The sequence below is a fragment of the Mus caroli genome, chromosome 17, assembly GCF_900094665.2.
Source record: "Mus caroli chromosome 17, CAROLI_EIJ_v1.1, whole genome shotgun sequence".
Taxonomy (NCBI): Eukaryota; Metazoa; Chordata; class Mammalia; order Rodentia; family Muridae; genus Mus; species Mus caroli.
The window spans coordinates 30,029,321-30,044,860 of NC_034586.1; the positions used below are offsets into that span (position 1 = coordinate 30,029,321).

Below are 15,540 nucleotides of genomic sequence, written 5' to 3' on the forward strand. Positions count from 1 at the left end.
ATCCAATCAAACTTCTAGCCACATCACCTGTCTAAGATCATTTTAGTTGCCGTGACAAAGGGTTTGGGAGCAGGCTATTGGAAAGAGGAGGGTCAGTTGGATAATTCAGCAGGTAAGGGTGCCCACCACCAAGCCTCATAACTTCAGTTTGATCCCTGGAACCCACACAGTGAAGAAGAATCAATTCCAGAAAATAAACTGTCCACTAAGCTCAGATAGACAGGCAGGCAGGCAGATATAGAATATAATTTTTTAAAGTATAGATGCTTACTTAATTCACTATTCTGATGACTGAGAGGTCTAGGAGCAAGGTGCAATATCTGATGAAGAACTTCTTACAACTTTGTAGCGTGGCAGAAGGAATTGCGAGGTGAGACGCTAAGGGTGCCAAGCTGGGTCTCTCTTCCTCATCTTATGAAGCTGCCATGCTGTCATGGGAGCCCTACTCTGATGACCTCATCTGTTTCTAGTTCACTCAGAAAGGCCACACTTCCCAACACCACTAACATAGTGTTTCAGGTGCAGATCAGTTTCGAGGCCACCCACTGAGGTTTCCAGGGTCTACTGTTCCAGGACAGATAATTGCACTTAGGACATATGGTTAGAAATAGAGAGTCTAGGGCTGAATGATGGCTTAGTGGCTAAGAGCACTTGCTGTGTAAGCAAGAAGACCAGAACTTGAGTGCCATCATCCATGTAATAAGCCAGGTTGTCACCCTGCACACATCTGTGATCCCAGCACTGATGATGCAGGGAGAGGGGGATTGCTTGGGCTTGCTGGGAGAAATCCTACCTCAAATAGAGGAAGACACTTTCTAACCTACCTCTGGTACTCTCCATAGGTATGCGCATCTCTACACACATACGAACATACACCATGCAGACATGACAAACTCAACATATACATATCTAAAGAGACAAAAAGAGAAAGTAAGTTTATAAAGGAAAGTAAGATGGAAATGGCTTTGTGATTAATAGCACGGGTTGCTCTACTAGAGGACTCAGGTTCGATTCCTAGCACTCACATGGCAGTTTACAACTATTTGTAACTCCAGTTGACACGTTCATCTGGCCTCTGTGGAAACTGCATGCATGTGGTATACAGACATACATGCAGTCAAAACATGCATACACGGAATGTTCCAAAAAGAAAGAAAAAGCAAGCTGGGCATAGTGGTACACGCCTTTAATCCCAGCATTCAGGAGGCAGAGGCAGGCAGATCTCTGAGTTCAGGGCCAGCCTGGATTACAAATCAAGGCCTGGACAGCAAGAGCTCTGTGAGCTGAGGGGAGAATATGTACTCAGACGTGCTAAGCCACAAGGCTCATGATTCTTTAGAGGTGCGTTAGCATTGTACCTGCTTCCCCACATTTTTATATCTTGGGCTTTCTCTTTCCTGCGTAGTCCTGGAATTTGCTATGTAGACCAGTCTGGCCTCAAACTCAAGGATACTCCTGCCTCCCAAGTTCATGGGCTTTCTTGAGCATGTTCCGTTTGTTGCATGTGGGGAAGGGTTTTCAGTAGTTTTGTTTTTGTCTTTCATGTGTTAATCTTTGCAGTGTTTTCTCCAGACCCTTGCTACACTATGACAGTTACAAACCCAACGATTCTATAATAAAAGTTTGGCTAAGACTTAGCCCTGGATATTCTGCCTCCAGTTCTAGTCTAGTCCCTACCTGGACACAGCAGCTAAAAGCTTGACCAAACAATAAAATGAGTTGCTTATGAACTAATTTTATTTTTGTTGTGAAAGACAATGCTAGTGTAAGTGAATGCAGGCATGTGTATCTTATAAGAGCCTACAACATCCCTAGCTGCAAGCTTTTGACTAGGCTCACAGTACCAAATGTGAACTCTCTTCTGTGGAATGGGCTTTAATCAGAAAGGAACTGCTACTCGTAAGTCATGCCACTATTGCACCAGCAGGCAGATCTTACCTAACATGTTAGTACTGTAGCATGCAGGGTCTACAGGCAGAACTGTCAAAGACAGTTCTCCTCTAGCGTCTACACGGCTTCTGGCACTATGAAAGCTAGGCAGGAAGCTTCCAGATCAGTTCTCGCTTGATTTTTTCCATTTCTTACAACCAAAGCATAGGATGTGTTGCATGGACACTGCATATCTACTTACGTGTGTACACTGTGGGAGCATCAGTGTATACTCTATGTGGATACATTCGTGTGTGCACATTGCATGTGGCTATGTGCACATTTGTGTGTGCAAATAGTCTCTCCTAAGGGTCCAGGTGGGAAGACAACTTTATAGGGAGTCCTCATCTTTCACCTGGTTTGAGACAGGGTTTTTCTTGTTTTACCCCTACAGAAGCTAGCCCACAAGCTTTGGAATACCCTGTCTCTGCCTCTCATTTCCCCGAAGGATTGTTGAGATTACAGGTGTTTGCATTGAGTCCAACTCTGAGTGAGTTCTGGGAGTTGTACTCACCAGCACTTTTACCTAGAGCCATTGGTCCCGCCCAGTGACATTTGTTTTGTAAAAATCTTTAGTGTCATGTGGAAATCAGAAGACAACTTGGAGTTGGTTCTCCCAGTACGTCAACTCCATTGGCAGTTCCTTCGAGCTGAGTCTTAGACCTGTGCTACCTCCTGCTTATGTCTGCTAGACAGTCCACCTTCCACCATAGCTTTGGCCAAGGGTAACTTCTGGATTGTGAGATGCCCATAAAATCCACCCCAACTTCTTTGGGGTCTTTAGTTTTTTGTTTTTTGTTTTTTTTTTTTAATTTAAATTTTATTTTCTTAGACAGGGTCTTATGTAGCTGAGGCTGGCCTTGAACGTCTGATCTCCTGTCACCATCTCCAAAGTATGAGGTAACAAGTCTGAGCCACTGTGCCCAGCTTGGATCTGAGAGATGTATCTGGGATTGACCACTCCCCTCTTCCAACACACACAAGGAGGCTACATTTATTCCAGAATCAGGAGGCAGGACACCCCCAGGTTCTCTTCATTTAGAGACTAGGGCTTCTAAAACAGCTGGCTGTATTTGGATTGTAAGATTTCCTTCAGGGGTGGAGAACAACACATCTCGTTACTTACTATCTGCTTTGGGCACAGGAACAAGGGAGATGGGTTCTGGGAAGCACCAGTGAAGATCAAGAGCTGCTCACCTTGTAGTCACTGTTGCCCTCTACTATCCCCATCAAGCGTCATTCTTGAGTAAAGACAGCCATGGTAGAGCTGACATCACCCACTGTTATCAAGCACACCTTCCTTGCCAGGACTCCAGATAAGGAGTCCATTGTTGGCAGCAGATGGAAGTGGCAAGCATGCTCATGCTTCCCATTCACACCAGGGGGCATCCTAGGCCTGTCAATCCTAGATACAAACTATTTGGGAAAGGCTGGTACAACTTCTCCTTAAACTGTTCCAAGTGAAGGCTGCCACTTCAGGTCACCATCATTTCCTTCCTCCATACTATAGGAGCCACTTGCAGAGGACTCACTCTCCCCTCCTTGGAGCTCAAGATCCTTATCTCACAGCCTACTGTGCAAGATCAGCATGCCTGCCCACTGTCTTCAGCAGGTACTACACTAACCTACTACTGGGGACATGTAAAAGGGCCCTGGTTCAGGTGCATCATTTGGTGGAGAGAAAGAAGACAGAAGCTGAGCGGTGGGTTTCTGTACAGAAGTGGCTTATACATTTTAGTAACGGGCAACAGTGCAAGGGCTACAGGGAGAATAAGAGTTCGAGAGCTGGGGTTTGGCGTAAATTTTACAAAGTGTATAAAGAATCTGTTTCTCTACAATAACAAAAACCAAAGGCTACAAGAGCAGTTGTATATACAAAACACGAAGATATTGCTTCACTTGCAGACAGGTTCCTGACCAGACAGGAGACGAGACAGAGAAGTGGGGATGGGCAGAGGAGAGCGCTGCGTGCAGAGGAGGAGGGAGAGGGGCAAGGGTGTCTTCTCCCAGCATAAATCTACAGGCAGGAGCAGGAGTGCGCAGGCGTGCGCAGGCCTGGGAATGCTGGAGGCCGTGCTGGCACTGGCTATGGTGGTGTAGGCAGGAGGCAGAGCCCAGAATGTCCACCTGCTCAGCCTCTGATGCCTGGCTCTTCGGGTATCAGCTCAGAGAGGGTTTGGGATGAGGACACAGGGCCAGCTGGGTCATCTGGCCAGAGAGGAGAGGAGGTATCGATCCCTGGAGTCTGGAAAACAGGAGAAGCAGGCTCCTTCCACTCATCTTCCTCACCTCTGGCTGGCCCTGGCCATCCTACCAACCTCCCTACCCTGTCAAGATGCCCACAATATCCAAGAGCAGGTACATAAGCAAGGGGCTTTTAGCTTCTCTTGAGCAGACAGGACAGGAGAGGCCACTGGATTCCTGCTCTTCCTGGGCCATTGGGCTGGCAGGCGGAGCTCACTTTGAGGGTGGGAGCAGCCTGTCCTAGAGGGACAAGGGAGGGGCTGGGAGGACACTGGTGAAGGGCTGGCCAAGGATCGAGGACGTGCACGCACGCTGGGTGAAAGTGCAGGGCAAGCCGGGCAGTGGTGGCGCACGCCTTTAATCCCAGCACTTGGGAGCCAGAGGCAGGTGGATTTCTGAGTTCGAGGCTAGCCTGGTTGACAGTGTGAGTTCCAGGACTGCCAGGGCTACACAGAGAAACCCTGTCTCGAAAAACCAAAAAACAAAAACAAAAACAAAAACAAAACAAAACAAAGAGAAAGTGCAGGGCAGTCACAGGTTCTGGCAGCACTGCAGCTTATTGGGTTTCTGTCCATCGGTGGTGGGTGGCACACTGATGTCCACCACATTGTTGCCAGGGGACTCATCGTGGGCTGCACGGTCAGCGATTTGCTTCTGTGACACAATACGGTAGATTTCTGCAACAGGGAGGATGTAGTGAGCAAGCTGTGTACCCTAGCGAAGGCAATTTACCTTTCTGCAGGGCTCTGGCTAGATGATTCCTAATCTCCACCTTGACAGCACCTAGAATCACTTGGGAGAAGGGCCTCTGAGCACGCCCGTCGGGGAGGATCTTGATGACACTAATTGACATGGGCAGAGCCATTCCCTGCAGGGGATGCCCGACTGTTTAGTGGAGAAAGGGAGCGAAGTGGTAGCTTGCATGGATCTCCAGTCTCCTGTGATGGCATGACCAGCTGCTTCTAGTACCTTAAGCTGTCAGCCAAAACAAATGCTGAATTTGTCCCTTTTTTAGAGTATTTTATCACAGCAATAGGGAACAAAGACAATTCTCCACCACATCACAGTAAAATAGAAGTCAGGGTTGGGCTCTTGGAGGTTCCCGGGCACAGCCAAGTGGGCAGGGGCAGGAGCAAGTCACAGAACTGGTCCTACGTAGCCCAGGTTGCTTGTTCCTTCCTTCCCCTGCAGACCCAGAAGGGCCCATATCACAGGGACTTAGGTGAGGACCTCTGTGCCCACATGCCAGCAAGGGCTAGCTAGCTATGTCCTGATTCTGTGGGGCAAGGAAGGTCTATACTGGGTCCTACTCCTAAAGCACCTTCCTAACGGCCACCCAGACCCAGGACCCACCTGTGAGGATGTTCTTGAATGCTTCCTCTACATTGGTGGAATCCAAGGCTGAGGTCTCAATGAAGGACAAGTTGTTCTTTTCTGGAAAAGAGAAAATTCTCTCTAAATAAGAGGGTCTGGCTCCCACAGCCCTCTCACGACACTCCCCTCCAGGACCATACCTGCCCACCTGCCAACTCAGGATCTGAAGAGCTGCTGCTAGTAGGAGGGACCACTGAGGGACAAGAGGCTGAACACAAGCACTGTGACTATGAGCCTTGACACTGGAGGAGGTGGGTGCCGGACTTCTAGATGTTTCTCTGAACCTGTCCAGTCTAGTTCTCAGAGCAGTCTTACTGGCATGTCTGCCACAAGCTCACCTGCAAAGGCACGGGCCTCATCAGTGGGCACAGCCCGAAGGTGGCGCAGGTCACTCTTGTTGCCCACCAGCATGATGACAATGTTGCTATCTGCATGATCCCGCAGCTCCTTCAGCCAGCGCTCCACATTCTCATATGTCAAGTGCTTGGCAATGTCATATACCAGCAGTGCACCCACTGCACCACGGTAGTACCTGCAGAGTAAGTTCAGATATGAGCCTTAGACGGGAGGGCGGTGGCAGCCTCATGGAAACCCTAGAGGATGGCCCAAGCACAGGGCCCAGAAGGGGCAGTCGTCCTATCTTTGAAGGAGGCCCTTCAGGAATGGGAGAGACTGAGGAGGGAATTTGGGGCTCAGTAATAGAAGACACTCAAAGGCCATCAACACAAGGAGAAGATACAGCAGCCGTGTAGGGAAAAGGCTGCAACCAGGCAGAAGTGCCAGTGTCCACTGTGCAAACAGGCCTGTACCACAGATGGGACCATTTCCATCCTCTGGGGATAAAGGACCCATGATGAGGCCATGGTGAAGAAAATGCAAAGCACAACAAATGAGGTGAGGGGACAGCCAGGGGGCTTGGGGGTCACAAAGAGGCAATCTGGGTGGGTCTTAGCAATAGGGAGGCAAAATGTATGCTAAGACTGGGAGAAGATGCCAGGAATAGGAAAGCAGGTAGGCTGCCTGGGTGAGGTTGGGTGAAAATGGAAGGCCTAAGCTAGATCCTCACTGTCCACCCAGTAATAACCTCACGGCCAGGTTGCGCAATAGGCTGGATATTGGTCTGCCTCTGGGTCCCACAGCTCTGGGTGTACAGCCCTGATCTCAAATTTTCCATGCTCTAGTTCAGCCCCTACATACCCTTCCAAGCTCCCATGTCACATGCCCACACACCCCTGCTATCTCCAGGTCTTGACCCTAGCTAAACTCACGCAGAGGTAATGGCACGGTAGCGCTCCTGGCCAGCAGTGTCCCAGATCTGAGCCTTGATGGTCTTGCCGTCCACCTGAATGCTGCGAGTGGCGAACTCCACTCCGATGGTACTCTTGCTCTCTAGGTTGAATTCGTTTCTGGTGAAGCGTGACAGCAGGTTGCTCTTCCCTACACCTGAGTCCCCAATAAGCACCACTTGCGGGCAGGGAGAGAGGGAGAAGAGGTGAGGATCCGGCAGCACCCAATGTTTCCCATATCCACCCACCAAACCTGCATGGTGGCTCCCTGATTTCTGCCACCCACGGACACGCTGGGAACACACAGGTAAGTGGAAGCTTCAGAGACAGCACAGATGCCTTCGCTTGTCTCTTGCCTTCAGAGGAAGATTGTCCCAGCTAGAATATGGTGACATTCCAGGCCACACTGCAGGAGGGTGGCTTGAAACTCACCAACCTGACAGCCGAGTAAGTCAAGAATGGTCACAGAAAGAAAGATCTGAAATCGAGTGACCTTGAACAAGTCACTTATCCTTTCTGGGCCACCTATTCTACATGTGTGAACAGGAAGGCAGCTGGCCTACTTGAAAGATGGAAATGAGAGTAGACAGAGTCAGGAACCAGCCAGCATGCAGTACAAAGGAAGGAACACAGGTGAGCATGTCATTATTACAATGGCTTTGTTCAGGGCACAGGATGGGTTAATACCTATTAGAGTTTGTGTCTGGTGTTTTAAGTAACAGGAAGCAATACACCTCCCCTGTCCATGCTTCTTCTCCAGCTGCTTCAGACAACACGGACAGTTAAATGAACAACAGGAATATGCGTTCTGGCTGCAGTCTAGACACAGCTGGCCACCACTCCTGCCTGAGGTCAGGATTACTCTACTCAGTGCTCCTAGAGGGTCCCATCACTGTCATCTCTTTATAAGGTTGATATGTAAGTGTGCATGGCTTCCTTCAGCCTAAAAGCTAGCCTTGTAACAGTGACAGGCAGAAAAGGTCTCTAACCCTGTGCATGCCTCCTTGCAGCTGGAGCCAATCATGAAGATATAAACCTAGGGCTGCAGCTCAGATGATAGACTGCCTACCATGGGTCAAGCCCTTGGTTCAGTCTCCAGCACCTCATAAACAGAGCATGGTGGTGCATGCCTATAATAACAGAACTGTAATCCCAGAACTCAGGAAGTGGAAGCAGGCTGATTAGAAATCTAAGATCTTTAATCCCAGCACTTGGGAGGCCAGCTTGGTCTACATATCAAGCTCCAGGCCATTCAAACCTACACAGTGAGACCCTGTCTCAAAAAGCCCTGTCTGCCCCGGGGACAGGGCCTGGGAGGGCTGTTCTTAGTCCCAGGATTCACCGTGCATGTGTTCACATGTACACATGCTCACACTTCTGTTCACATGTACACAATGCAGATGTGATTGGCAGTAGGCATCTAATCAGATACCTCAGCCAGAAAGCTTGTGGTCCCTGAAAGCAGAGGTGTGGAACTCTGTAGCTGAGGGTGGACCTACCAGTGGAGAGCCAAGGGAGGGAGCTGCAGGCTTGGTCATCCAAGGCCTGAGGAATAGGAAAGAGTATTCACCCAGGCTCTGGCTCCCAGCCTAGGGAGAGACAGGCATGGCAGGGCCACAGACTGAACCTGAGCTGCTGCAAGCTATCCTTCTACTTGAAAATAGAAGGGAGCCACATAACTGGGTCCCCAGGCTTCTGGCTGTAAATACTGCTGGTGACTCTTACATTAACCTCCGTTCTGCAAGCCCAGATTGGTGCACCCTGTCTTTATATCCCGACAGAGCCCCACATTTCAAACCAGCACAACAGAACAGTCTCCTGCTCACCCCAATCTACTCGCTAGTGCTACCTTCCCCTTCCTGGGCTCCGTCAACGGCTCACTCAGCTTGAAGGTACTCATGACAACCACCGATAGTCCTCTTCAGTTCTTTCTTCCTCTCGGACTCTAAGATCAATCCTGCATCCCCTTTGTAACTGTGGGACACTAGAATGCTTCTGGGGACCAGTAATACAATGTTCTGTTTCCATGTGGGTTCCATCAGATGGCTTCAGATGCTGAAGACATACAGAATTATACGTATATATGTAATTTCTTTTGAGATAGGGTCTCATGTAGCACAAGCTGACCTCCAATTCACGATGTACCTGAGAAATACCTAGAAATACTGATCATTTTGCCTCTTCCTCTTGAGTGTGGGGACTACAGGTATTTGGTACCATGCCTACCTGGTGTATTTGATATTAGGGCTGAGAATCCAGGGTCTCATGCATTCTAGGAAAGTGCTCTACCAACTGAGCTACATCCCTAGCCCTGTATGTGTACTTGTGTATACAAATTCAGTTGCTAGACAAAGTATAAGAATGTGTGTGTGTGTGTGTTTATCCCTGCTACCTTCAAAGGCCAGGTTGTCTGTCATCTTACACTGTTATCACAGTATCAGCCTTCTTTTGAGGTCCCAGCCAAAAGCTTGTACTCCTCACAGCCACAAGAAAACATCTGTGAGCACTAGAGCCATACTGCTTGTCCCAGCCAGGGACTTAGGAGCAGAAGAACTTAGATGGATCCTAAGTCCCTAAGAATCAAAGCCCAGGTCCTCCCTGGGGCCTACAAGGCATAGCACTATGTGTCCTGAAGCCTCTTTCCCATCCTTCTCTCTCCCACATGCTCTAGCCAGCTACATGGGCTCCTTGCTCTGCCCCAATACATCAAACACAGTCCTAACTTAGGACCTTTACACAGAGTATTCTTTCTCTGGCCCTTGCCTCATGTCTTTGTAAGCCCGTGGATGCCATTTGGTCAAGAAGACCCTCTCCGCAATCCTATTATAACTACTTTCCCAACCCTCTCCATTCTCTGTCCTAGGCCCCTCCCTCTAAGCCCCCAGCTATTGCAACCCTCACATGTGTCTAGTTTCACTCTTTTCTTTTTTGTGGCTATCTGCCCTATAAGCAGGACTCTTGTTCCCTGTTGTATCTCCAGGCCTAACACAGGGCCTGGTATACATCAAGTGCCAACAATGTCTGTGGAATAAATAAGCACGCCCCAAAGCAGGTGGAAGGGTCTCCCTGCCTACCTATAATCAACCTATAACATACTGGGAGGATGCCCAGGTCACCTCACGGCACAGGTGAGAATGAGGCAAAACAGGGAACCCAACCCATTTCACCTTTGGGAATGGTTGCTTTAGAGCCAAGAATAATAAGAGTGAGGCAGGCTTAACGATGAGGCAGGCACAGTGTTACATGCCTATAATTCCAGGCCTCGGGAGACTGCAGCAAGAGAATTTTGAGTTTAAAGACAGCCTGAAGCCGGGCGTGGTGGCACACGCCTTTGATCCCAGCACTCGGGAGGCAGAGGCAGGCGGACTTCTGAGTTCGAGGCCAGTCTGGTCTACAGAGTGAATTCCAGGACAGCCAGAGCTACACAGAGAAACCCTGTCTCGAAAAACTAAAAAAAAAAAAAAAACACCAGCCTGGGCTACATAGTAAACTCAATGTCAGCTTGAATTATATTTTGAGTCCCTGTCTCAATGGACAAACAGTGCTGGGGATGCTGCTCAGTTGGTACAGTGCTTGTCTAAATATGCATTAAGCCCTGGGTTCGATCCCTAGCACTGCATTAAACTGAGTGTGGTGGGCATAAAGCCAAGCCTGATGGTATACCCTGAAATTACTCTGGAGATGGAGGCAGAAGATCCGAAGTTCATTATTATCCTTGGTTATATAGTGAGTTTAAAACAGGCCTAAGCTTCATGAGACTCTTAAAGCATTGGATTGGAAAACTAGTGTAGGCCAGCCAGGGATATACTGTGAGAGCCTATCTCAAAACAAACCCACAAAAACAAAACTACAAAACAAACAACACCCCACCACCACCACAATCCACAAACTGATTACTAAGAGAGAGAACAAAAAGAGGCTGTTTAGATGACAAACACCGCTCGCTTGCACGTGCGCGCTTGCTAGCAATCAATCTCTCTCTCTCTCTCTCTCTCTCTCTCTCTCTCTCTCTCTCTCTCTCCCTCCCTCCCTCCCTCCCCCCTCTTCTCTTTTTGCTGCCACCTTGTCTCTCTCTCTCCCAATAAAACCTCTTCCACATGGAAATAAAAAAAGATGAAACCTCCAATCACATTCACCAAGCAGTCCATGTCCAGAGCAACTTGCCTGGGAAAATGTCTAGGCAGGATCTGAATTCAGGTCTCTAAAACAAGGTCTTTCTCTTCCATCTTAGTCTCATGTCTTCCCTGTCATTCTCCTTACATCTCTGTCATACAACTCAGGGGTCCTGGTTCTACCCCTAGAGGCAGTGAAACCCAGTGCAACTCAGCCTGCCTATTTCCTAGGTTCTAAACACCTGAGCATTCATCAGGGATAGCCAACAAACTCTGACTCCTCATCAAGATCCACTAGTCTGGGCTGGAGAGATGGCTCAGTGGTTAAGAGCACTGACTGCTCTTCCCAAGGTCCTGAGTTCAAATCCCAGCAACCACAGGGTGGCTCACAACCATCCGAGATCTGGCGCCCTCTTCTGGAGTGTCTGAGGACAGCTACAGTGTACTTACATATAATAAATAAATCTTTAAAAAAAAAAAAAATCCACTAGTCTGTGAGACTCCTCAGTTCAGGCTTCTATTCTCCATGCAGACTATCACATGGCCTGCTTTACAAGACATGTAATGACAGGCTTAGCATCCTTCCAAGACTCTCTGGGTACCCAAAATGTCAAATTCTGGGAGAGGGGGCAACATTTGGGATATAAATAAATAAATAAATAATAAAAATATTTAATAAATAATTAAAAATAAAGGATAGTTGTAGAGCTAGTAGACAAGAGCCTATAACCCAGAGCTAAGAACTTCTAACCACACGGGTTGGGGTACTGACTGACTTCTGAGCCATACAGAAACAAGCTGAACTGCGGGGAATCTCTCTCCACAGCACTCTCTCCCTTCACTTTCTTCTCCCAGGAGCTGCCACAGCCAGGAGAACTTTGTTCGTCATTCTCATGCCCACAGGAGTAACCTGGAAAATGTGCCCTGCTCAGGCGGTCTCTCACACCCTTGCTGTCTTCTCAGTCCTGCCTCTGCTGCACAGCCTCAGGGACCCTCAGCCACAGCACCTGTACTATGACCAGGACGGTACCTGGAGCCAAGCTTATGCCCAAATGACTCAGGGCCACCCCAGGGACAGACGCAAATGTCAATAATCCCACAGCAGTCAGGGATACTCTACCCCGGAGACCAAATCCCCAGTCCAAGGTTACACACTTAGAACAAGAATGCACAGACCAGGCTGAGAGTTAATAGACCAATAGACCAGCAGGAAGGCGAGGCTGCTCAGGCCATCCCTGGCACAAGGTGCCCAGTATACCAGAGTGGTGACTGGACTGGCTCTACATGTAGAATGAGTGTGAAATGTCATTGTCAAGAAAACAAGTGATCAGTTGTCTTGGGAAAATAATGGGCCCTTCAGGACACAGCCCCCAGCATTTCCAAAGAAGTTGGTGGCTTTGCTGGCTGGGAAAAGGTCCCCCTGGATATGTCAGTTGGCTGCTTGAACAGGCAAGTCCAGTTGGCAAAAACAAAGATCTGACACCTCTCAGGAGACCTGGATACTCTGGCCTGTCCTATGATAGGACAGCACCCCTGGAGACCCAATATAGGCAAGGTGTACTCTATGAAGTGGCTCTAACTATTCCAGGGACGAGCACAGGGGAGGACTATTGCCTTAATCTCTGAGGCTAGTGAGAGTCACTAGCACAGTAGGCCTGGCAGACATGCTGCCTAGTCTGATGTACTTGGCAGAGGATTATACATTTTAGGGCTAGCCCTGTCCCTGGTGTCTAGTCATTTCTATGTTCTAGTCATTTCTATGTCCTTGGACAGGGGTGAGTGCAACTTAAAATAACAGAATCCCTGTCCTTCCTACATGATCTATGTCCTTGAAGACTGGGTGGGCACTAATGGCTGGGAACTCTGGAGCTTGGGTGGTCAAAGTGCAGTAACCCTAAATCAGTGTTCCTCAGAGAAATCACAGCTATCCCTGGGGATCCACCAGCAGGTTGGGAAAATGGCCAGTGGCTGACAGGAGAAAATGGTGGGAGAAGAAATGTGAGGATCTATAATTAGGTACAAATAAACAACCTCACTCCTGGGGCTGAAGAGACTATTTATGGAGGAAAACAAATGGCATGTGGCCACCCACTCTTGAGACCTCTTGGCCCTAGCCTTAAGGACAAAGGGGCCAAAGTATGATGTGGCTGCCAAAAACTGTTTGTGTATGAGCAGCCACTGTCTCAAGCACAGACTTGTGGCTCTCCAAGTCAAAGAAATGTGACCAAAGCCTAGGATAAGGAGGTAGAGACAGGCAAAGTTGGTGGACCCAGCACTAGGGTTTGGGGGCGGGGCAGGGCTCCAGACTACTAGACTTCCTGAGTTCCTACGGGTGGCAAAGAGAGCCACAAAGTCACAAAATCAGCCCCTGTCAACACTTCTAGTGCAACCATAGATTTCTTTTTTTCTTGAGACAAGGTCTTGCTACATAGCCTAGGTTGACCTTGAATTTGTCTTCTTGCCACTGAATATAAGGTGACTCTCCAAGGCTGACCAGGTCACCACCATTGTTATAATGGCTGACCTGCCCTAAGCCTGAGCCTCTGAAGGCTGTGAGTCTCAAAAGGGACTGGCAGGTGCAGTATATTCACATTCTGAGGGATTTGCCATATACAGGCAAGTGAAGATAGTGGCCTGTCTGCTGCTAGCTCTCTTCCCTTTTCATTTCCTAGCACTCCTTTTTCTAATTTAATGGTTTAAAGTCTGAATGGAAAGGACAAATGTTAATCCTCAGATGAGATGGAAGGAACGGAGAGGAGACCTGGGGTAAGCACGGACAGAATGCTAACCTTGGGGGTTAGGCAGCTACTATGACTTACTGAAGAAGGTACCTGCCAGACCAGGAAAGGAGGCCAGTGCGGGAGGGCAGTGGGGGCAGGCGGCCACTCCCCCACTGCCAGCTGCTGCAGGAGCTGATTGGTGCTTCCAGGAAGTGAGTTCTGGAGACAAGTACCAGTAATGGCAATGGAGTTCCATTGCCCCTGACCTAGTAACTGCACTTCTGGGAATGCACATCAAGGAACTAGCCCACAGGGCAAAGAGAGGACTAGGGCACACATTCAATGCCAGGCTATTTATAACAGTAAAAAGCCGAAAACAAGCAGAAAATAATCACAGATGCCTGGGTGTGCTGACTTGAAGAGAACAGATCCCCTGCCCTGCCTAGAAGCTTCCTCAGGGTGGTCTGAGTGGGGACAGGCCCCTGACACAGCAGGATTTGAATCTGTTCCACCCATCACCAGAGAGCCCTTCAAATCTCTGGTCTCCAAAATCTTTCCAAATCGTACTCTGCCTCTAAAGTGATACCTGGAATCTAACACCTGCTAATCGGTCTCACATCTGGATATAGCCCACTCCCAGCCCATGGTGCTGTGTGGTAACCATATCTTTGCAGAAGTCTGTCTGTCTCCATCTCAGGAGCCTTTTGCCCCAAGGATACCCCAGTACCTCCACAGTCCCAAGATGCCAAGGCTGGCTTTGAGGACCAGGACACACTCCCAGAAGGGCAAAGGTTATGTCCCCTGAGGATCCAGGAATTAGCTCTCAAAATCATTCACTATCAATCAGAGTCCAGCACGAATGGTTAGAGGACCCAAAAGCTCAGTTTGGCATAGAAGGTGTCACAATGCCAGAGATCTCTAAATATGCTCACCAGAAAAATGAGGAACCCCAATGACAGGGACAGAGGCTCACTAAGTAGGAAAGCTCTTCCTGTAGTTGGATACATATGTATTGAAGGGAGGAGGTATAACAACTGTCTTTTCCACATCTAAGCTTCAATTCTTGCCCCTAAACTTAGCCTCTAAGTGGTAAAATCTATCCAGGCTCAACCCTGCTCCACCCTTAGGAACTTGCTTCTCTGAACTTGTTTTTCCCTTTTCTTTTTTTTTTTTTTTTAAGACATACTATGGATGTGTAACCTAAGTTAGCTTTTAAAAATTTTTAAAAGAAGCCGGGTGTGGTGGCACATGCCTTTAATCCCAGCACTCGGGAGGCAGAGGCAGGCAGATCTCTGAGTTCGAGGCCAGCCTGGTCTACAAAGTGAGTTCCAGGACTGCACAGAAAAACCCTGTCTCGAAAACCAAAAATAAATAAATAAATAAATAAATAAAATAAAAATCTCATTCTGTTGACTTGCCACTCCCACCTCACCCCTTTATGTAGACCAGGCTTGCCTTGAACTCACAGAGCTCTGTCTGTCTCTGCTTCCTGAAGCTGGGATTAAAGGTGTATGGCACCACACTCTGCTAAATTACACTATTTTTTCTGTTTATATATGTGGGCTCATGTGATGTGGAGTACATGTGAAGGGCAGAAGACAATTTGCTGACTCTCTTCCACCATGAAGGTCCCAAGATTGAACTCAGGTCATCAGGCTTGGCAGTATACACAAATACCTAAGCTACCTCACCATCCCAGATTGGCTTTGAACTGGAAAGAAATCCTGTCTTAGTCAGGGTTTCTATTCCTGCACAAACATCATGACCAAGAAGCAAGCTGGGGAGGAAAGGGTTTATTCGGCTTACACTTCCATACTGCTGTTCATCACCAAAGGAAGTCAGGACTGGAATTAAGGTAGGTCAGAAAGCAAGAGC

At 48.4% G+C, this 15,540-nt stretch overlaps 1 protein-coding gene across 1 annotated transcript in view; it reads right to left on the minus strand.

Annotated features, from left to right (window-relative positions):
- Nucleotides 1–3,634: 3,634 nt before the first annotated feature.
- The window catches only part of Rab11b (RAB11B, member RAS oncogene family), a 13,369-nt gene continuing 1,463 nt past the window's right edge, over nt 3,635–15,540 (minus strand). The window contains exons 2-5 of the mRNA XM_021186184.2: nt 6,816–7,011; nt 5,886–6,079; nt 5,527–5,607; nt 3,635–4,850 (exon numbers count right to left, since the gene is read on the minus strand). Of these exons, the coding sequence (XP_021041843.1) occupies nt 4,705–4,850; nt 5,527–5,607; nt 5,886–6,079; nt 6,816–7,011 (617 nt within the window). The 3' untranslated portion in view covers nt 3,635–4,704. The remainder of the gene's footprint in view (nt 4,851–5,526; nt 5,608–5,885; nt 6,080–6,815; nt 7,012–15,540) is intronic.